The sequence below is a fragment of the Carassius carassius genome, chromosome 43 (assembly GCF_963082965.1).
Source record: "Carassius carassius chromosome 43, fCarCar2.1, whole genome shotgun sequence".
Classification (NCBI taxonomy): domain Eukaryota; kingdom Metazoa; phylum Chordata; class Actinopteri; order Cypriniformes; family Cyprinidae; genus Carassius; species Carassius carassius.
The window spans coordinates 3,158,905-3,182,361 of NC_081797.1; the positions used below are offsets into that span (position 1 = coordinate 3,158,905).

The following is a 23,457-nucleotide window of genomic DNA, read 5'->3' on the forward strand; positions in this document are numbered from 1 at the left end:
ATAAAATATCGTTATTGGTAAAAAGGTATCTGCCGAGTACTGGAAATAGTGGTATGGTCCTTAGAAAATATCACCCTGTTTCACATGTAAATAAGGAGTTGGGTCCTAATTTGCCCTTCCATCAAAAGACAAGCGTCTTGGCTGTTGCAGCAACCGCCGTCCGTCACACTGAAAGCTGTTTGTGTGGCGGCTCTGAGCCGCGTCCTGCATCTGAATGGGACCCTGTGTGGTCTCGGGAGTGTCCTGTTTACACTCCCCCCGTGAGCGCGTGTGAGGTCTCGTGTTGCTCTTGGAGCGCTCGGACACACGGGGGAAGTGCGAGAGGACCGGAGGAGCAAATGTTTGTGGAGGGCTGATGAAATCCACAGATGAATGGAGGAGCTTTTTCAGTCTTGTTTGCTCGGCGGTGGAATGTGAGGAGGCCTCAATCCTCACAAGCCCTTTGGAAAGAGGCTGATATCTAATGTGACAACATCTTACTATTTCTCACGTGTGCATGTGTCAGTTCAGTATGGAGAGAGCTGAGGTGTTCTCTTTCACTCCATGAACAAAGCATCTGTGGAATCTTTTCATTACACAGAAGATTCTTTACAGTGGAAATGGTTTGTTGAGACTAATTTACATACACGGCAATTGTGACTCTTTATATCACAATTAAGAGATTTTTCTTGCAATTGCAATTGAGTTTATAGCTCGCAGTTTTCTTTTGTTCTTCATTTTTGGAATTGTGAATTATAAACTCACAATATAAACGTTTTATCTCTCGATTCTGACTTTTTTCCTCAAATTTATATCTTGTAATTGCAAGTTATTAAATGTGAGATGAAAGCTTATAAATTGCAGTTGTGAGATACAAGTTCACAATTTTGAGTAAAACATTTTTTTTTGTGAGTTTATATCTATATCTGTTATATTTTTTAGAGTTTATGTCTTGCATTTACAAGTTAGTAATTGGGAGATATATACTCAGGATTTCTAGGGGAAAAAATTACAAATTTGTAACTTGCGATTGTTGGAAATAAACATGAAATTTGGAGAAAAATGCAGTATTGTGAGAGAGATACTTTTGAATTTGCAAGAAAAAAAAAAGATCTAAATTGTAAAATTAACCTTTGTTTGTAATATATTTATTCCAGGGTGGATTTTATTCTTAATCTATGATCATGTCCATTTTAATCTTGAATTGTAACAAGAAAAAAATGCAATCGTCCATTTTTCAATTAATGGTCAATTTTCGTTTAGTCTATAAAAATAACATTTAAGATAATCCAAATTATTTGTTTATATTCAATAAGTGAATATACATTTTATATATTATCTAAAAACACCAAACATCTAAATAACATTGTAATGTTAATAAAAAACAACATTAATTATACATTGTTACAATAACTAACATTGATTTATTTAATAGAATCTCATTTTCTTTCTCATTTTTCTCAGTTTTTTTTGGAGGTGGGGTAAAAAATACTGAAAATAATTAGTATGTTGCTACTTATCCACTGTCATTTTTTTTCCCATTATATATTCATCAGCAGTTTATTTAATTTAAAATCATTTAAGTATCATCATTTTTTTTGTCATTATTATTAACAGAATAAATATTTTTTATATAAAATATAAAATATTTTTTTATATTTATGTTGACTAAATTATCATTGGTTGTGGCAAAAGTAATAATTAAAAAAAATGTCAGATGTTTGGTATATCTCATCTCATCTGCACTGAATTTGATATATCACTCTATTACTAGCGTAGCTGTTCTTAGCACGGTGATGTGTTGTAAAGCTTGCAGCACTAAGAAAGTCTAGGAAGTCCTGTTCATTCATAACTCCGAGTGAAAGAACAGAACAGAATCACATGTTCCAGTGAGAGAAATATGAACTGGCCTCAGAGCTGTTGTGTGAATGTCTGTCACGTCTGTGCGTGTGTGTGTGTGTGTGTGGATGGATTTGTCTGCCTTCAGGCTGTAGACAGCTCCAAGCTGTGTTTAATGATTCCCCTCCGGTATCTCTCCGTCACATCAGGGATGGATGCAGTGAGATCGGAGGCTGGATCTTTCCAGACGTGCATACAGCATGTGGATGGATCACACACGACATTATTTGCTCGAGCTGCACGCTTGCACAAACACACACTCTCTCACACATTTGTGTTTGTTTTCTATGTGGGCTGCAAGCAGAACTCTGGCATCTTCACTCCTCCAGTGTGTGTGTGTGTGTGTATACTGGGATGTTCATGTATTCCCTCTCAAAACACCAGCAGGCTGACAGAGCAGCTGTTTGATATTCTGTCACTCGGCTTCAGAGCCACAGCTTCTGTGTGATTGAATGAATGAATGCACCAGAGGAACATGGGTAGCAGACTAGCCAACACAGTGCTCGCTTGCAAAGGTGCTCTGAAAGATTTATTGCACAATGCTGAAATGTAATACTAAGTGCCACAGGTTTGAACAACTGCTAACTTAAGTTTAGTAGTACCGTACTAGTGCTAGTTTAAGTAAATTAAGCGCTGTTAGAGTTTGTGTGTTTATGTGTGCATATGAATGCATGTGTGTATTGAGTTTGTCAGTGTGTTTATGATGGTCTCATCTGTGCAGACGGAGTATTAGTGTTTGTCTAGTCTGAATGCATGTTTGCATATGTGAACTGAGCGCGTTTCTCTCTGACAGGTTCAGTAAAGTGTTTACACACGGTGGCTCCGTCTACCAACAGCACATTGTTGTGTCCTTATTTGCCCAGCTTGAGTTCTGATGCAGTCACACATCTCCACTGAAGGAGAACCGTTTGAGTGTTGTGTCTTCAGGCCTGTTGCGTCGGCGCTCTGAGATTTTGTGTGGCGTTAAAAGCACTGTGTGTGTGTGTGTGTGTGTGTGTCTGTGTGTGTGTGTGTGTGTCTGTGTCTGTGTGTCTGTGAATCGAGTCCTAGGCTCTGGCCAATTTACAGACCTGTCAGCAGACCTCTCTCTCTCTCTCTCTCTCTCTCTCTCTCACACACACACACACACACACTACTCTAGTGCTTCTGGACCACTACAAGTCCTACATCAGCCCCGACACCTAAATAGTCCAGGAGAGCATTAGGATGTCAGAGATGCTCTGGGCTCTCATACATTCAGCTGTTAGAGAGAGTGCAGTCTGAATTATAAAGCTCTTCCACAAACTTCAGGAACATCTTTGAACTTCTGCAGTGTCCCTGTGTAAGGATCCTCAGAGGTGTTTAAGATCTGGTTATTTGTGCTTCATCTTTTGATGAAGTTTCACAGCAATTAATTGCAAAAAAGAGTTGTGTTTTTCCTTTTAGATGAAATATTAAATATTTAGTGCACTCTTGTGCTAATTTGGTATTTGATTAAATGTTTGTCTTCTACATACATTACTTACCTTTGTCATGTTCACAGAGGATTAAATCAACAACACTTTGGAAGTCGCATTCCAATTATTATGATTTTTTAGGTGTGTGTGTGTGTGTGTTTGTGTGTGTGTGTGTGTTTGTGTGTGTGTGTGTGTGTGTGTGTGTGTGTGTGTGTGTGTGTGTGTGTGTGTGTGTGTGTGTGTGTGTGTTTGTGTGTGTGTTTGTGTTTGTGTGTGTGTGTGTGTGTGTGTGTGTGTTTGTGTGTGTGTGTGTGTGTGTGTGTGTGTGATCACTCAACAGTCAAGGGTCATTTAGTGTGTATATCTTTTAAAACTGTTATTTTATTCCTTATTTGAGATGAATGTTAATTCGGGGCAGGCTTTGAATAAATTCTATTTAAATGAGCAAGTTGGTGAGTTAAACTGGAATTCGAAGTCAAATCTGTTTCTCTCCATTGAAATGAGCCTCTTCAGTTAATTAGTATGCATTAATCAGTGTATTAATAAAATGAGTGGAATATGGTGGTGAACAAACCCTCCGTCGTGCTCTTCAAACATGCTTAATGGCTGCTCGTCTCCCGAGTTTATTTGCTAATTGGTTTGACGACACCATTAGTGTTATTTACTTAATTTCTCCAGAGTTAGCAAAGCATCTAATCTCCATCTGTAGCTCCTCAGGGTTGGCTATTTGAATTTTTCTCACTTTATTTCTTCATTCTGTCAGTGTTGAGATGAACTGAGCTTTACTGATCTGTTCGTTCTGGCAGGACTTCCTCGGTTCCTCAGTCAGCCAGAGGGTGTTTCGGTGCGCTCGGGCGGCACTGAGATGCTGAGCTGCGAAGTGACTGAAGAGCTCGTCCCGTTCACCCGCTGGGAGAGAGACGGTCGGCCCGTGGAGCTGAACGCCAGGGTCATACAACTGCCCAGTGGAGCTCTGGTCATCAGCAACGCCTCCCAGAGCGACGCCGGACTCTACCACTGCACCATAGACGGCCTGGGACCGGCCAAAACCACAGAGGAGGCAGAACTACAGGTGTCTGCAGGTACACAGTGAACCAAGTTATTTTGACAGGTTAAAAATAAGTGTGATATATATATATATATATATATATATATATATATATATATATATATGAAGCAGTCTCATCAGTGCTTTATCAGGTATTACTTTAATCAGCATATTTTTTATATTTGCTTTAAATTGGTTGCTGTCATACTTTTTAAATTTATGAAGGACAATATTGTCCTAAACTGATTACCGTATTTTCCGGACTATAAGTCGCACTTTTTTTCATAGTTTGGCTGGTGCTGCGACTTATAGTCAGGTGCAACTTATTTATCAAAAAATTTTTACATGAACTGACAGAAATGAACCCAGAGAAATTAACTATAAGAAAACATTACCTTCTACGGCCGCGAGAGGGCGCTCTATGCTGCCAGAGATCTGTAGACGGTAGACTCGGCTGTAGACGGTAATGTTTTCTCTTGGTTCTTGGGTCTAAATAAATGCGACGTATAGTCCGGTGCGACTCATATATGTTTTTTTCCTCGCCATGATGTATTTTTGGACTGATGCGACTTATACTCAGGTGCGACTTGTAGTCCAAAAAATACGGTAAATGTACGTCTCCATTACGTCAAATTCTTACATGTGATCAATGCTTTAAGTTAGAATAATAAGACACTGTATGGTTGTTACTTTTCAAATTAAATCAATATCAACAAACTCCATTGGTTCAAATGTATAAATAATGTTATTAGATTAATGTTTTACTTACTTTTTTGATATACAAACATGAAATGTTTGTTATGTGTTGCTCGCAGATGCACGACTTGTTTAGAACAATTTTTGTTAGCAAAATGGAGCAAAATTGATCCATAATGTGTCTAAAATGTAAGTCAGTTAATATTGTTCTTTTAACTAAAGTTGTATAAAATCAATATCACATTTGGAAGCCAGCTGAAAGTCGGGAAAACATCACTCCTGGTCGTGTGATGTTGCATATATACTATATAGAATATTTATCTTTTTTTCTACTGCAGTATGTTTGTTGATGTTTGTTTCTGTGTGTGCTGTTCTTCTAGTGTTGATTTCTCCGTGAGTCAGACAGACTGCACGAGCCTCAACTGACGCGACCTCAATACTGTCAATACATTATCTGTTATTAGTCACCGTTTACACTGAAAGTAATAAAATCAGAATCATTCTCACCAAACTGTGCTGCCCTAGTTATTGTTTGTTAAAATTTTGATCAGGTTACTTGTCCAATCGACCAAGTACAATTATCTTTCACTTGCCCCTTCACCAAATACACTTGTCCCGGACAAGTGGACAAGCGTTAATGTTGAACCCTGTGTGTATATACATATATATATATATGATAAGTAAAAATTGATAGCCTGAATGCACTGTAAGTCGCTTTGGATAAAAGCGTCTGCTAAATCTGTCTGCATCTCGGAGACGTTATAAAAAGAAGTGGAATAAAAATAAATAATTTATTTGATTTTTTTAAATTATGAATTTTTTCAAATGTTCATGAGACTATACAGTTTGTTTATAAAAATTAAATATATTTATACACACTTATTATAACATTTGAAAGTTAATTAATTTGTTATTATACTATTATAAATATATTATCATTATTACTTTATAATTACTATAAACGAAATATATTATCATAAGTAAAATAATAATTGTATTATTATTCTTATTATAAGTTTTATTCATTGAATTGTGAGTTTACTGATAAGATAATTTATGGTCACATTTGTGCTATTTTTGTGTGTTTTTGCAGATTCTGGTGTTGAAGAAAAGCTGGAGACTCTCCAGGGCCCGGTTTCTGTGGTGAAGGTTATCGGGGAGAGCGTGTTATTACCATGCGTCATGAAGGGATTCCCCGTGCCAGTGATTCGCTGGACGTTTAACGACCGGCCAGTTGACGAGAGGTGAGTCTTTGCCCGAACTCTTGAGAAAGAAACGCCAATAAATCATGTTTGCACAGAGAATCATACATTATCAAATTTGGCTGGGTGCATGAAATTTGTTCAGGTATGAGATCGGAGCACTTCGGTGGTTTGGCAGACTAAAGCAAACTCGTAACGAATCAGCTCCACTGAGCACACAGAAAGAATCCATTCAGTTGCTCTTAATCGTGCTATCGACTATTCAACGTCTGTCCAATTTCCTCAGCGTAAAATATCCGTATTATCTGGCTGGGTACTTACTGACGCCTGGATATCATCACCACGTGACCATTGTGTCATTTTGCATAGCTGAATGATGCTCTTATCTGGACTTCGTCTGAAGTCACACTCGCCATTTACATGCAGTAAATTGCCTTACATAGTTTACCTGATAGCTGCTGTCCTCTCTCCCGCCCGGTTTTCCTGAGGAGGGTTGGATGTTGTCATGCGGTGGACATGAATAATGTAGAAAGGCCTGGATTGTCACGGCATGTAAATGGGCTGTCAGGGCCACAGAGCGCTGTCATTCATTATTACTCTCTCTATTCACCCTGATGTGATTTCAGCCAAGGGTTTGACGGTGTTTGCATTGTGGACGTGCAGAAGCGATTACATGCTTTTTATTGCTGCTTTGTCTCTTTTGATTTCCTAACCCTCTGCGTTTGATCGCTTTACACACTTGGGTTGTATTACTGCATATACTGATCTACAGTCTGCATCCAAACGCATTGAAGGTCAGAAGCAGAACTGAGCGATGTCTGCCAGCATATAGTGGATTAGATTAATAGTAACACTACTATTACTATCGATCATACTAAGATTAAGAGTTAACCACTTACCACTTACTTTTTTTGCAGTTTTGATTTAAATTTATTTAAATTTTTACTTCGTGCTTTTGTTTTCTTAAATATTTATTTTCACTTTTCATTTATTTGTGTTTCAGTTCAGGTAATTTTATAATCTGCACTTAGTACAAGGCAACATTTATAAAGTATAATATTTTTATTTAAAGTTTAAGTTTGCACCAATTTCCTTTGTTCACATTAATTAATTGTTTTATTTAATTTGCTGTTTGTTTGTTTATTTATTTATATTGTATTATATCTGTATTTATTATATGGTTTAAAATATGGTAGAAAGTTTTTTTATTTATAAGAAATACACCAGAAATGTATATATACACCCCTTTCTTTTGTGCATATATATATATATATATATGTATATATATTGTAGACGGAAAGTGCTTTAAGAAATGAAATCCTGTTTCTTGAAATGAAATTCTGTTTCTTTTGTGAATGGTAAAAATATATGTAAATATATGTTTGTATATATTAAGTATACAAGTATATAAAAATATTTACATATGTTTTTTATTTTTAATTACAATTCTAATATATTACCAGGTATAATATATAACCATTATATTGACAGGTAAAAATTGATAGCCTGAATGCACTGTAAGTCACTTTGGAAAAAAAGTCTGCTAAATGCATAAATTTATTTTTTTAATTTAATATATTACCTGAATATTAACATACATTTTAGTAGTAATTACATTAATCTACTTATGTAGCCTTTAGGTATAACAGAATATTTAACATTTATAAGAAATATATTAGAAATGTATATATTCACCCCATTATCTATATATATAATATTATTATTATTATATACAATTTATTACATTATTCCCAATTTATATATATATATGATTAATCATTTGACAGCACAAATATATAAATATATATACACAACACAATTTTTTTGTTTTTGCAAAAAATAATAATAATACAAATAAAAATCCTGGATGAAATGAGATGAAAATATTTTTGCAGCATCATTTAAGGTTCATATGGTGATCATGTCGTTTAAAATGCTGTCTATGAAATGTTTGGACCAGAGTTGCAGTCTTGACAGAATTGAATTCGGATTGGTTGAGCTTCTGTTGTAATGCATCCTCGCCGCTTCGATCCCACCCACCGTAATTTGAAATGACGCGTTCCATAAAGATTGAATTGATCGTATTAAAAAGAGCTGAGCAGACTAATCATGACCTGTTTAAGCCGCTACCTCGCGTGCGTCTCTCTCGGCTTCCTCCGATGAGGCTTGTTGTCAGTTCACGCTGTCGATTGAAAGCGGCTAAATGTCTAATTGCGGTTCTTTGCCGGTTGTCTGTGCAGGACTGATGACTGCTGACAGACTCCATTTACAGCGTAATTGCTTCTCTCATGGTCTTCAGGCGATGTATTCCTAATGTATTCCTGATGCTGGATACATTCTAATAATGTCATATTACCCACAATGCCCAGTCCCTCAGAGGGGTAGACAGAGTCCATCACGGCTCACACAACATCTGTAGTCTGTGATTGTGTGTGTGTGTGTGTGTGTGTGTGTGTGTGTGTGTGTGTGTGTGTGCGTGCGTGTGTGTGTGTGTGTGTGTGTGTGTGATACAAATCCTTCATTCAGAGTTTCATTTTTCCCTGTTGAGTTTGAGTCTTTACTCTGGTAAAAGCCCCTCTGTGAGTGAAGACAGACAGGAGACTGTGACTGAAATGATTTTAAAGGAAACTTCACATAAAAATAAACATTTCTATTATGTTTCAGACTTTTGAAGGACTAATATCGGATTTTTAAAGGCTCTCAAATTAATAATATAGCTTTGTGTGACCGAATATATACAATATAAAATTTCTAAATGTTTAAGTCCATATTGGATATGTATCACAAATATTGCGTATTTAATTGTGCATGCTTATGTCTTGTGTATTTTTTTTCTTTTCATTTAATATGCCTTTCCCATCATCTAAAGCGCACTTAAATGTAGTCTTTAAAATAAAATGCAAATTTAATAACACTGTTAAATGTAATGTTTACCAAATCTCAAATATATATGCGAGTAGAAATAAGTAAGCGTAAAATGAAACAAATGTTGCTATTTATTTATTAAATCCTTTAGAATTTCTTTCATGCTTTTAATTTACTTTTTAATTTAAAAATGCTTTTTTTTTTAAAGTACATTTTAAAAATGTTTAGAGGTCACTATGAACTGTTGACTGGAATGGGACTGTGTGAAAAATCTTATAAATAAATAGCACCATACTGGTTCAGAATGACAAGAATGAAGACCGAAAGCTTAAACCGTACAAATCTCATATGCTTAGAGGCCTTACATTTGAGCAGGAGAACCAGTGTTGAATAAGTCACATTCTTCGCCCTCTCCATTGTTTGTTTCTCTGGCATGTTGTTGTAAGTCTAATCTGTAGATTGTGGAATGGCTTGCAGGAACTGAATAAACAAATTGACCTCCTTATCAGCTCAGACGCTCATTCATTACTGGCCAGGCATAAACACTGGTTTAGAGGGATTTCTGATAAATGCTTTCTAACGTGAGGCCGGTTTCTCCATGTTTGGAATCATGTAAAGAGTGTCCGATATGAACAGATGGGGTCAGATACACAGCTGTAATTGTCTTATCTCACGTTTGAATCTCATGGATTAGAGCCGGAATGCTGTTTAGAGCTTTCCAGAAGGCCAGCGGATCACGGAATTCTTGGGATGAATGCGAATGGCTTGCTTCACTGACAAGAGCACCTTTTGTCCTCACTGATGTGGATGAACCGGCCAGAGACGGAGCAGTTTGTGTATTCCAGACGGGACGTGGACAGATGGACGTATTTGTTGATGACCTCTTCTCAACACAGACATCAGCCTGGAGTATTTGCAAGGGGAAGTTTGTAATATAAGTGTAATGTAAATCCAGTCAGGTGTTGCTCACAAACAGGCGCCCAATGCTGGATGGATGGGCGTCAATTTTCAACAAGCACTTCCTCTTTGTGCAGTACACTGATTTATGTTTTTGGTAATATCATGCATTCTACTTCGAAATCTCACCCTCATCTTTCTATTTATTTATGATTGCCTTTTTTTTTTCTGTATCCACCAGGGTTTCAAAAGTTTAAGTTTTAAATATTTAATTTGAGTTTTAAATAAATCAGATGTTATCCAGTTTGTGGTTTTGTTTGGGACAATTGTTACCAAAGTAAGTATTCATGGGTTGAATTTTGTGCTAATTTAAAGGAAGTACACCCCAAAATTTTTATATATTTTTTTTAGCTGATCTCTTTCCAATTAAATGACAGAACGGTAACATTTCAATGTTATTTTTAATTTAATAGATTAGATTAGATTTAATTGTTATCATTTCTCTTTTCAATGTTATTTCCGTTGAAGTTTTAAAAATTGTCATTTTTATCTTACCATTTTCTTATTTCTATATAGCTTTGTAAAAAAAGAAAAAAGTTAAACTAAACATAAATATAATTTTTTTTATATTAAATATGAAAATGTTATTGTTGCTTTGGAAACTAAGTGAGAAAAAATAATTTAAAATTGTATAGTTTTTTTATTTTTATTTCAAGTAGCCCTTTTTTTCTTGGTTTTAGTTTTAATTTTCAGACTTCAATTTTGAGTGAATAAACAATGTTAAAGTAAAAAAAAGGGCTCAGTGCATTTTAAAATCTAAAAAAGGAGCACAATGTTAAAATAGGCTGAACTATTCCTTTAAAAACTAACTTTTTACCCATCATGCTCTGTTACCCTCCTCCAGTCTGGTGCATTAATGCTCTGCTAAAAGACAATTAACAAGGCTCTTTGTACTTTATAGACTCATCTTCTTTTTAATTTCTTTTTTAATTATCCGGCCACTGCCGCCTCAGGTCTCTCAGGGGCTCCCGTCGCAGCGTCATCTGACTTCTGTCATCTCATGTGTTTAACGAATCTCTCATTGGGTTTGGGGACCTGGTTTCTCAGAGCGGCGCCTGCTGTCTCATCACTGACTAACAGTGGCTGGGAGATGCTAAATATAGCTGCGCTGGAGTGACGCTCCTGTGATCCTGCGGGAACGCAAGCTCTGAAACATTCATGTTCATTGATTCTTATGAAGCAATTCGTTTTTGATTAATGTTCTCACAATGTTTGAAGAAAACATTGTAAGAATCGATTGTTCTTTTAATATTATGTTTTTTAAGCTGGTAACAAAGTTCTCAAAAAGTTAGTTTAAAAGCCCGTCCGTAATAGAAAGCTAGCAGTGTGAACTTTTGTTATGGTAAAAGCTACATGATTTTTAAAATGACATAATTGTCTTGTAGCAATATTAACTTTGAGTTAGTTATTCTGAAATGGCTTCCATTAATTTGCACGCTAAAGTCTAGAAGAAACAATATTTTATAATGAATAATAATTTTCATAAAAATGACATTGACAGAATGTTTTCAGTGTTCTCCTAGACTTCAAACATTCTAATAATGTCTAATAATGTTCAAACATTCTAATAATGTCTAATAATGTTCAAACATTCTAATAATGTCTAATAATGTTCAAACATTCTAATAATGTCTAATAATGTTCAAACATTCTAATAATGTCTAATAATGTTCAAACATTCTAATAATGTCTAATAATGTTCAAACATTCTAATAATGTCTAATAATGTTCAAACATTCTAATAATGTCTAATAATGTTCAAACATTCTAATAATGTCTAATAATGTTCAAACATTCTAATAATGTCTAATAATGTTCAAACATTCTAATAATGTCTAATAATGTCTAATAATGTTCAAACATTCTAATAATGTCTAATAATGTTCAAACATTCTAATAATGTCTAATAATGTTCAAACATTCTAATAATGTCTAATAATGTCTAATAATGTTCAAACATTCTAATAATGTCTAATAATGTTCAAACATTCTAATAATGTATAAACCCGGGTTTTAAACTCAAGTAGAGTGAATTTGTGAAAATTTGTTCATAAAAACATTAATTCTGAAATGGTAAAATTCTTGTCATTTCTAACAATATAAAACATTGTAATTTTTACACAAAATGTTTGTATTTATGCAATAATTTACACTACCGTTCAGAAGTTGGGGTTGGTAAGATTGAATTAAGAAAGCTGCATTTATTTGATCAAAATACTGTGAAAACAGTAATATTGTAAAATATTTACATTTTAAAAGAACGGTTTTCTATGTGGATATAAAGTCAAATGTAATTTATTCCTGTGATGCACAGCTGGATTTTAACCATCATTACTCAGAAATCATTCTAATATGCTGATTTGCTGCTCAAGAAACATGTATTATTATTACAAACAGATGTGCTACTTCATGTTTTTGTGGGAACCTTGATGCATTTTAAATTTCAGGATTTTTTTGATTAAAAGAAAGTTCTAAAGAACAGCGTTTATTTGAAATAGAACACACAAAACATATTTACTGCCACTTTTGATCAGTTTAATACGTCTTTGCTAAATAAATGTATACATTTCTTTTTATACTGGCACCAACATTTGAATGGTAATGCATGATATTTAAAATTGCTGCATTTATGTCTCAGTTTCTACAAGAATTCACGTCAAGTTGACACCAGAATTCGCTCAGCCGTTGTCATTGTCACTGCAGTTTGACACTTGGGTGTGTTGGAAGACACTTGTTGACGAGTGAGCAGGTGAATGTGGGAAGGTATCGTTCCAGGCCGGTTTACTCTCCGTTCTTAGTCAAACTCAGTTATTGGTGATATCTTTTCTTTACCCTATAGCAGTGTTTTTCTAATAAAGTGACGTGAGGTTTGGAGGTCTGACTGTTTTCAGCGGGACCCTGTCGACTCTTTATCCTTCCTCTTCGCTTTCTCTACTCTGTTGTGTGTGACTATTGATTATTCTTTCTTTCCATTCTGAGCTCATCTTAGATTAATTCTCTCTCTCTCTCTTCCTGCCTCCGAATCATCGGGGAGGAACCAGGAACAGTGTTTGTTTTTCTTGAGAAACCTCAAGCGAAACACTCGGGGGAAGTTGCTTTCGGTGCATTCAAGCCATAAAGGAAAAGCTGCAGGAAATTAAATCCATACTGTATCCTGTTTTCGATTCCATCTCAATCCGGTATTACAGTGGTGTGCTTGAGGTGGCTGGCGTTCCTGAAAACGCTGAGAGGAAAAGTCGTTTTAACACATCCTCATCTCCTCGTTTCTCTCTCTGTTTTTTCCAGCCGTGAGCGTTTTGCTGTGATTGGCGGGGGAAGCCTGCAGATCGTTAACCTGACCGCAGAGGATGCTGGGAAATATGCCTGCCAGACGGACAGCGGCAACATGACCAGCGAGATTCAGGCAGAGCTCACGGTGCACGGTACATTTCCCAAAAACATTCAGTTCAGCACAAACAGACTCATTAAGCAGCACTAAACCTCCCGTATGTAATTATTAGCAACACTGTTCAGGCATTTGAGACTCACACGTGTCTAGACGGCATTTTCCTCTGCGGAGGAGGTACTTCAAAGCGTTGTTTTGTTTTTATTTATTTATTTTTTCTGTATTATTTTCATCTCTTGGCATAGGATTTATTTTTTGGGGGAGTCAGTGGGAATTTACAGCTCCGTCTAATTTGGAGTTTTGCATGGAAACACTTTTAAAAGCCTCTGCTCTTTAGATGTGAGTTAATACATGCACAACTCAAACTCATAGCTGTAGTTTTGACTAAATGTGGCCACCTGAATAACCATAATTTCCTTTTTTTTTTTTTTTGACATGAGACGGGTACATGTGAACAGGTAAATGCACTAACAGCCTGACAGTGGTCATTCATTCAAAAAGTGCTGCAGAAAACGCAGAGGAAATTACTGCATGGTGGGGCTTTAAAAAAATCTGTAACATTATAACATAATTGTAGCATTACGTTGAATGTGACAATTTACATATAAAGGTTTTTGGTATTCTCATGTTTGATGAATGAGGCCGAATGTGTGTGCACTAATGTACTTTGCTTGAATGCCCTTTTTAACATTTTAACTTTAAAGCAAAGTTTTCTCAAGGTTTCAAGTGCTACATTTCTGATGTTATTTTTAAGTTTCGTCTCATTAAAAACTGTCAGGCTACTGAAAAATCTAGTTTTTGTAAGTTAATTTTATGATGTCATGATCCTAGATTAAAGGAATAGTTCACCCAAAAATGAAAATGCAAGGAGCTAGGAGAATACTTTTTGCGCACAAAGAAGAAAAATAATGACTTTATTCAATAATCCGTCTCCTCCGCGTCTCCACTGAGAATCCACTGAACATAAACAGCATGAGCTGTTCTGTGTCTGCTGCATCACATGTTTTCTTTTGTTTACACTTTGATCTGAAAGAAAACATCCGTTCTGCATTGTTTACATTCAGTTTTTTGTTTAGCTTTAATGGTAAAATTACAGTTTAACCCCTGATTTAATATGGACTATTTTAACGATGTGAAGTACCCTTGCTGTATCTGAAGGCCAGAGAAATATCTTAATTTGTGTTCTGAAGATGAACGGAGGCCTTACAGGTTTGGAACGACATGAGGGTGAGTCATTAATGACAGAATTTTCATTTTTGGGTGAACTATCTCTTTAACTATTTAAATAAATCACTTATCCTTCCCAAAAAGATCACAAACATTGCAGATAACATCTGAATTAAAAAAAACATTTGTAAAAGATCGTGTGATTTTTCTAATTAGATGTATTTTTTCGTGAGACATGGATGCCTGCGGTGATGCAAGAGATTTCAGTGCACTATAAAATCAAAAGTAAAGTAAGATAAAGCGGACAGCGGTGGGCAGTGTGTTCATGATCTCTTCACCCTCATGACCCGAGCTGTTATTTTCCCTCCCTCCTGCTGCGTTCAGCCCATCCAGATGCATTCTGATGGCTTTTCCAGTAGCTTTTTCACCTCTTTGGCAGGTACTGACGCACGTATGGACGGGTTTGTTACAGAGCTCAGGATGTTGAATCTCCCGTGGGGAGTCAGGAAATCTGATTTAGCTTCTGATGGGTAAAAATAACCCGCTTTATGTCAGAGGCCGTTTAGGTGTGTAAAGTTGAAAAACATGCATACAGGTGCTTATTTGAACATTTTTATAGTTCCTGTACGTCTGTGCAACCGCATTAACCACCTACTAAGGGAAAAATCCAGGTTAGCAATGCGTCAAACTCTATAGACAGGTAAAATATGTTATAAGTCTTTTCTAGGTGAATAAACTTCCAGTTTTCTGAGGTATTCAACAGCATTTCTAAGATGCAGTGAGTAGATCTTAACTTGCATTGAGACGAACTCACATATTTTTAGCTCTCTTTCATGCCTGCTTGTGCTGCTTTCATTGATGTGATTAATTTATGATATGCTTTCAATGCCAATTAGTTTTTTCCTCTTCCAAGAGAGAGATTCCTTGCATTTTATCTGTCATTATCTGTGCTTCTCTTGCAAGACTTTGGCTGACTTTGGATGTATAAATAACTCTGTGGTGTTTTTAAGAGGTTCTCTGGGAGATGAGAGGCATGATAGAGTTATAGTGACCGTTTCTTCATACTGTGAAACACTGAGATGGGTTATTAAACGCTGGCATTTTAATCTCTTAATATCTGCATGTGAAGTGACTCATAACTCTTGTGCTGCAGATATTTTGAGAGCCGAGGTTCACATGCTGGGATTTTACGTGGATTCCCTCTCGGATTAGCAGGATTGTAAAGAGCCGTGTAAAACACTGTTAATACTGGCTTGGGTTTGGCTTTAAAAGTTACTCTTAAAATGAAAGGATGTGTTCTGAAAATCTGTTATCGTATTATTACTCTTAAATCCACTTGCTTCAGTAGTCTTGTACATATTTAAGTACGTTTACTTTTTGACATTACTTTTGTACGTTACGTTTAGATTTTTTTATATATATTTTATTGTCTCCCAATTAAATGCAAATACATTCTATCATTTCCAAATTGATTTAAGGTGTTTTTATCAACACAAATATATATATATATATATATATAATTAAAAATAAAGTAATATATCTGTACATATACATAAATTATATCTTCTTTTATTATTATAATATTTTATATTAATTCTGTTATGAGTAGAATTTTTTTTGTCTCTGATGCTCACCAAGGCTGCATTTACTTGACTAAAAATACAGTAAAAACAGTAAAATTGTGAAATATTATTCTAATTTAAAATAACTGTTATCTATTGGAATATATTGCGAACTGTAATTTATTCCTGTGATGTAAAGCTGAATTTTCTGCATCATTTCTCAGTCTTCAGTGTCACAGGAACCTTTCAGAAATCATTCCAATATGATGGATTTGCTGATCAAGAAACATTTATTATTATTACTATCACTGCTGCTTCATATTTTTGTGGAAACTGGTGTTTTTTGTATTTGTGTTTAACATATGTTTAAGTATATTATATTCCAATCTCAGAATTCTGGAAATCAGATCAAAAAAACGTTGTGAATATTTCAGTGTATACTTCAGTTCTATATGTTTCAGTTTAGTGCTTGTGTCAATCCTGCACAATTCAGAGTTAAATACGGAGAATGAAGTCATGTGACAATGTGGCCACAAACTCAATTCCTGCAGGGCCACAGCTCTCCAGAGTTTAGCTCCATCTCACATCTGCTGGGAAGTCTCTAGTGATCCTGAAGAGCTTGATTAGCTGGATCAGGTTTGTTTGATTAGGCTTGGAGCTAAACTGTGCAGAGCTGTGGCCCTCCAGGAATCAGTTTGAGACCATTGATGTAGCATATTAATGTTATTGGCATACTTTTTTCACAAAGGCCTACTACTTGTTTTTAAAAGCATTAGATGGTTTTCAGTATGTGCTTCGCAGTAAACAAGTATTCCATTGAGAGCACAGCCGGTGTGAACCCAGTCCTGCAGGAGTCTGAGGGTCAGAAGATCGAACTCAGGTCTGAAAACAGCATAATTCACCAAGGCTGCTGCAGGAGAGAAACAACCGTGTGTTTTTGCGCTTTAGAGAATTGAGATCACACCACAAACAGTGACTGCCAGAGATCGTTAGCGGAGCAGAGTTCAAGGAAACGAATCTTCCTCTGTTTCTCCCCTCAAACTGACAGCAGATGGAGATGTCTCATGTTGATATTAGAAGGTAAAGCTGGGCGTGAAAAATACTGAATCAATCATCCTTGACGCACTTTTGGCAGCTGCTGATAAGAAAACTACCTCTGGATCTGAAACTCTTTTTATATTTAGCGACTCTGTATTCTTGCTCTGTTCTTCCCGACTGAACATGCTTCATTACCTGCACAACTTATAAACATAAGGAGAGAATGCAAACTAGCTTGTTTCCAAAGAAACTGTGATTTAGAGGAAACTCAGTTTTACTGCCGCTGCATGTCCCACCATAGCCACGTCTGTCACACGAATCCCAGCGATGGGATGTTGCACTTTTATTTTATAATGCACCCTGTGACCTCCTCTCTAGTTCATACCTGCATTCATTCATTCTCTTCTTCTAGTTCCTCCACGGTTCTTGACGAGACCCTCCAACACTTACGCCCAGGAGTCCATGGACATCATCTTTGAGTGTGATGTCACCGGCTCGCCGCCGCCCACCATCAAATGGATGAAGGATGGAGACACGGTCATTCCCAGTGATTATTTCAGGATAGTGGTACGTCAGACACTCTTGATGATGCACATTTATGGATGATTATATACAGTAAACCATTTTAACCATTCATTCCTATTTTAACATGTATTTGTTTATTTTATTTACTGGTGAATCTTTTATTTTTATTTTTTAAACAAAGTGGTCAGTGAAATAAAGTGCTTAAAATCTGGATGATAGTTTTTTGTTGTTGTTTTTTTTTACATTTTTACAGCTGTGTAATCTTGTTACCAACCATTTTTAATCCTTTATTTTATTGTATTTTCTTTTTCTTTTTATCTATTTTCTTTTTTGCACCCTTTTTTTCTTTTTCTTTTTTGCACCCTGTTATCCACCATTGTCTTAAAACCTGATGTGTTGTAATATTTTATTATTTATTTTCTCTTTTATATTTTACATTTTTCGATACATTTTTTTCAGTCCTGTTATTGTCACTTTTACCGTTTTAAATCCGGATTATTGGCTATTTTCTTTTTTATTTGTGTTTTATACTTTCCCATTTTTTCAGTCTCGTTACTGACACTTTTACCTGTACGAATACAGTTTAAAGTAATGATTTTTATTTATTTTATATTTTATTTTTTGCAATTGTCAGTCCTGTTACCAACGCTTTTAACTGTACGTTTTAAATCCTGATTTTAATTAGTTTTTTGTTGTTGTTGTTGTTGCTATTTTTCAGTCTTGTTACTGATCCATTTAACTGTATGAATACAGTTTTAAGTAATGATTTGATTGATTGATGTTTTTCAGTCCTGTTACTTACACTTTTTACTGGTTGAATACAGTTTTAAGTAATGATTTGATTGATTGATGTTTTTCAGTCCTGTTAGTTACACTTTTTACGGGTTGAATACAGTTTTAAGTAATGATTTGATTGATTGATGTTTTTCAGTCCTGTTAGTTACACTTTTTACTGATTGAATACAGTTTTAAGTAATGATTTGATTGATTGATGTTTTTCAGTCCTGTTACTTACACTTTTTACTGGTTGAATACAGTTTTAAGTAATGATTTGATTGATTGATGTTTTTCAATCCTGTTACTTACACTTTTTACTGGTTGAATACAGTTTTAAGTAATGATTTGATTAATTGATGTTTTTCAGTCCTGTTACTTACACTTTTTACGGGTTGAATACAGTTTTAAGTAATGATTTGATTGATTGATGTTTTTCAGTCCTGTTACTTACACTTTTTACGGGTTGAATACCGTTTTAAGTAATGATTTGATTGATTGATGTTTTTCATTCCTTTTACTTACACTTTTTACTGGTTGAATACAGTTTTAAGTAATGATTTGATTGATTGATGTTTTTCAGTCCTGTTACTTACACTTTTTACTGGTTGAATACAGTTTGAAGTAATGATTTGATTGATTGATGTTTTTCAATCCTGTTACTTACACTTTTTATTGGTTGAATACAGTTTTAAGTAATGATTTGATTAATTGATGTTTTTCAGTCCTGTTACTTACACTTTTTACGGGTTGAATACAGTTTTAAGTAATGATTTGATTGATTGATGTTTTTCAGTCCTGTTACTTACACTTTTTACGGGTTGAATACCGTTTTAAGTAATGATTTGATTGATTGATGTTTTTCAGTCCTTTTACTTACACTTTTTACGGGTTGAATACAGTTTTAAGTAATGATTTGATTGATTGATGTTTTTCAGTCCTGTTACTTACACTTTTTACTGGTTGAATACAGTTTGAAGTAATGATTTGATTGATTGATGTTTTTCAGTCCTGTTACTTACACTTTTTACTGGTTGAATACAGTTTTAAGTAGGCTTTTTGTGCAATCTTTTCAGTCCTGTTATTGACATATATAACTGTGTGAAATTAAGTGTAATAAATCAATGAAATCATTTTTAAGTAATAATTTTATTGATAGATTGATTGATGCTTTTCAGTTCTGTTACTGATGCATTTAACTATATGAATACAGTTTTAAGTAATGATTTAATTGATTGATGTTTTTCAGTCCTGTTATTGACATGTATAACTGTATTAAATCAATTAAATAATTTTTAAGTAATGATTTAATTAAATTGGTTGATGTTTTTCAGTCCTGTTAATTGCATTTTTAAATATATGGATAAAGTTTTAAAACCTTTGACATCTAAAATATTTTAAATACTGTGAATCTTTATCCAGCAAAATTGTCAAATTTAGCCTTCTTGTTTTTTTTAAATAATAATATTGCGTTAATTCTTACGCAATGCTCTGTTTTGTTGTTTGTATCCCCACAGAAGCAGCATGACCTGCAGGTTTTGGGTTTAGTAAAATCAGATGAAGGTTTTTATCAGTGTTTAGCGGAGAATGACGCCGGGAACGTCCAGGCAAGCGCTCAGCTGATCATACTGGATTTAGGTAAACTCCCTCTCCATATATTTGCATTTCTGTGTGTGTTTATGCAGAAATACTCGTCTTAAATAAAGAAACTTTATTAAACGTGTGCAAGATAGCTCAGTTGGCTCCAGAGCCAAATCCCTCAGATCTCAAGTGTTTATTCTAGTTCGGTGATGGGCTAAAGACTTGCCAAGACTCACCGATTGATCTTTTGACAGGAATTAAACACAGATATCATTATCACAGGATGGGTCATGGCAGTGCGTCAGTGATGTTTTCTGGGGATGAGTCCAAACCCTTTGTGGCTTTAATGTTATTATGATTGTTTTACAGCGTGTCATAAGCGTGAGATCCACATATTCACATTTTCTGCTGCTAACTCGTTGTGAGGCTGTTGTGGGAGGTTGTGTTACTACAGTATGCATGCTGCTAAGACATTCTAGACGGTTTTTACAGCACAGTTTACTCTATTTTTGTTTTGTGTTGTTTTTCTGTAGCTCGTCTCTCTCAGGTTTCACACGCATGCATTCGTACTCACGTTTCCTCGCACTGAATGAAGGCTTGAACACATGTTCTCACACGTCAGGCAGAGGCGTAAATGACGCTGCATTGATTGGATGGCTGGTGTGAGATCTGTTTCGCACCTGGCGCGGGTGCGAGTCTCCAGTGAATGCTGAATGTTTAATTAACCGTGCTGCTTTATTAGAAAAGTGTGCATGCTTTTCATTTTCACGTGCGCTGCGTTGCATTAGCACCTCTCGACGGAGACCCGAATTACGTGTGCAGAACTCTGGATGTCATTTAATAATATGGTTTCCTCCAGCGGATGCGTTAAGGAGGTTTTGTCTGCAAACAGTGACTTGAACTCGCTGAACGGGACTTGCGTTAATTACTGATCGGATTCCAGTGCAGATGAAGTGGATGTAAGTCCTCATGGGAAGTTTTCAGAACTGATTTTGACCTATTTCACTTGTCAGCATGCACAGGAACCTTTTTTCTTTTTTTATGCTGGTGCAAAAAAACTTAAAATGGAAGAGCAAAGGATTAGTGTTAGGTGTGTGCCTCAGAGAATGTTTTGTTGTGCTAAATCTGTATTTTCCACCAGGTTTATTGATTCATTAAGAGTACATGAAAAATGAATGGACTAGTTTTGAAATAAATATCATCCAATGGAGCAAGTTTGGGGTGGGGTTATCTGTTTTGCCAACCAATGACAGACCTTGTAATTTTTCCTCTGTTAATTACAACGTTGTGACGACATTTTCTTAATAGGCTTGAATGTGGTTATTAAACATTATTATATTTTTCTAAAAAAAAAAAATATATATATATATATATATATATATATATATATATATATTTGTTAAAGTGTGAATAATCTGTTAACCATAATTATTAACATTTAACCCTTAATTTAAAATGAACTAATATTTATTATATTATTTATTATAATTTAATATTAATGTTCTTTAACTTTTAATAAATATTTAAACAACAATAATTTGAATAATGTTTTACATTTATTTTATTAATTTAAATTTAGTGTAGTATTGTTCATTTGATTTATTATTTTTTCATTTATGTTTCTTTTTCAAGTTCCCGACAGGGAGAAAGAAAAGAGGAAATGAAATTATGATCATTAAAAGAGACCCTTAATTTTAAATTCAGTATCTTAATATCTAATGTCATTTACTATTAATATTATTTTATTGAATTACTATTTTATCTAATATTTAACTAATAATATTGCTACAAAAATTATTTTATTTTAATGTGCTATTTCTAATTTCATTTATTAATGGTTGTAGTCGTAGTACTTCCCAACAGTAGTCCATTTCTTTAGAGAGATTGTGTTGTTTTTCCTCAGCACCACTTTATAATGGAAGGGAGGAGGAGAAGAGGAAATGAAATCCTGATAATGAAAAGAATCGGTCAGCAGGGACGATCTGTTGAGTTGGAGTTTAGTGGGCACTTGTTGACAGCTGATTTCAGTGATTGAAGCGTCACTCTCAATTACTAATTATGTTTCTGTTGTAGTTTGGGTTGGAAAAGTCTCTTTGCTCTTCGTTTAATCTCTTTGTTGTTTAGGAGTAAAGATGGAGTTCGTCCAGTGAACCGTTGTGGCCTCTCGTCTTGGTTTCTGATGTGCTTGAGTGTCTCTCGCTGCGTGAGATCTTTATTTCCTCTGAACATTTGCTCTCAACCTCTCCAATTACACAAGAGCTTTGTTTTGATTCATGAAATAATCCACTTCAGGACACTTGGAAATCAGACCAGGCCCTTCTGTTGATTCTCCTGCTGTGTATGCACACGAGCCTTCACAAGTCATTTGCATTAGAGGTTTCTTCGTTTGGCTCTCAGAGAAGAAACGTAAAGGGTTAATTCATCTCAAAATTAAAATTAAATAATTCTGACTCTTATTGTTATTGTTTGTATATCTGTTTGTTGTTATCAATAAAACATGTAAACTAAAATAAAATACAATTATAATACAAAAATATTATAAATATAAAAATATTATTATTGTCAATTTGATTGTTGTTAATAATAGCAAACTTAAAAAAAATTTTTTTTTAAATCATGCTAAATTAATAATGAATTTTAATTGTACGTTTTATTAGTTATATTAATGTTAAATATTAAAACATTCATTAAAATTTACCAAACAAGATGTATATCTCATGATGTTTGAGTTTATGATGGCAGAATTTAATCTGTGATAAATTGCATGGATTTCAGAGGAACGGACACCTGTCACACACTAGATGGAGTGTTAGATGGAGTGTGAATGCTGGTTTCACAAGCTTCCATGCTAAAACACTTTTTTTTCCCCCTCAGGCTTTCATTCCTCCATTACAGTACACTCCGAGCACAGTGCCAGCACATGATCGCTCTCGTTCCAGCTGTAATTATGACTCTGACTGTAATGAGATCTGCTAGCATGCTGCGGATTACATTCTGTTAAACATGTTAATGTCATGCATTACGCTGAGCTTAATGTTAGGGGTGGGCGTTTTGACAGAAATCCTCTCAATATCACAAGATATACTCAGTTTTGCTGAAAATCAAGGAAAAAAACAATTAAAACCATGTGGTAATGCCTTTTATTTAAATAATCAAGTAAATAAAACACTTTGCAAATGGAAGGTACTTCATTTCTTTGATAATTGTTTTTACATATGGACCATGAAATCATATTTGCATTATTTGCATCTTTTCCCTTTCCTTTTCTGTGATAAACCCATCATATATATATATATAATAGGGCTTGGGAAGAAATATCGCTAACTCTATATTAACCGGTTTT

The 23,457-nt window shown here is 34.9% G+C and overlaps 1 protein-coding gene across 8 annotated transcripts in view; it reads left to right on the plus strand.

Annotated features, from left to right (window-relative positions):
* neo1b (neogenin 1b) overlaps positions 1 to 23,457 on the plus strand; it is a 127,427-nt gene that overhangs the window by 62,295 nt on the left and 41,675 nt on the right. For all 8 annotated transcript variants that reach the window (XM_059536517.1, XM_059536515.1, XM_059536510.1 and 5 more), the window contains 5 exons: positions 4,121 to 4,396; positions 6,152 to 6,302; positions 13,368 to 13,504; positions 17,647 to 17,801; positions 20,051 to 20,171. In XM_059536517.1, the coding sequence (XP_059392500.1) occupies positions 4,121 to 4,396; positions 6,152 to 6,302; positions 13,368 to 13,504; positions 17,647 to 17,801; positions 20,051 to 20,171 (840 nt within the window). The remainder of the gene's footprint in view (positions 1 to 4,120; positions 4,397 to 6,151; positions 6,303 to 13,367; positions 13,505 to 17,646; positions 17,802 to 20,050; positions 20,172 to 23,457) is intronic.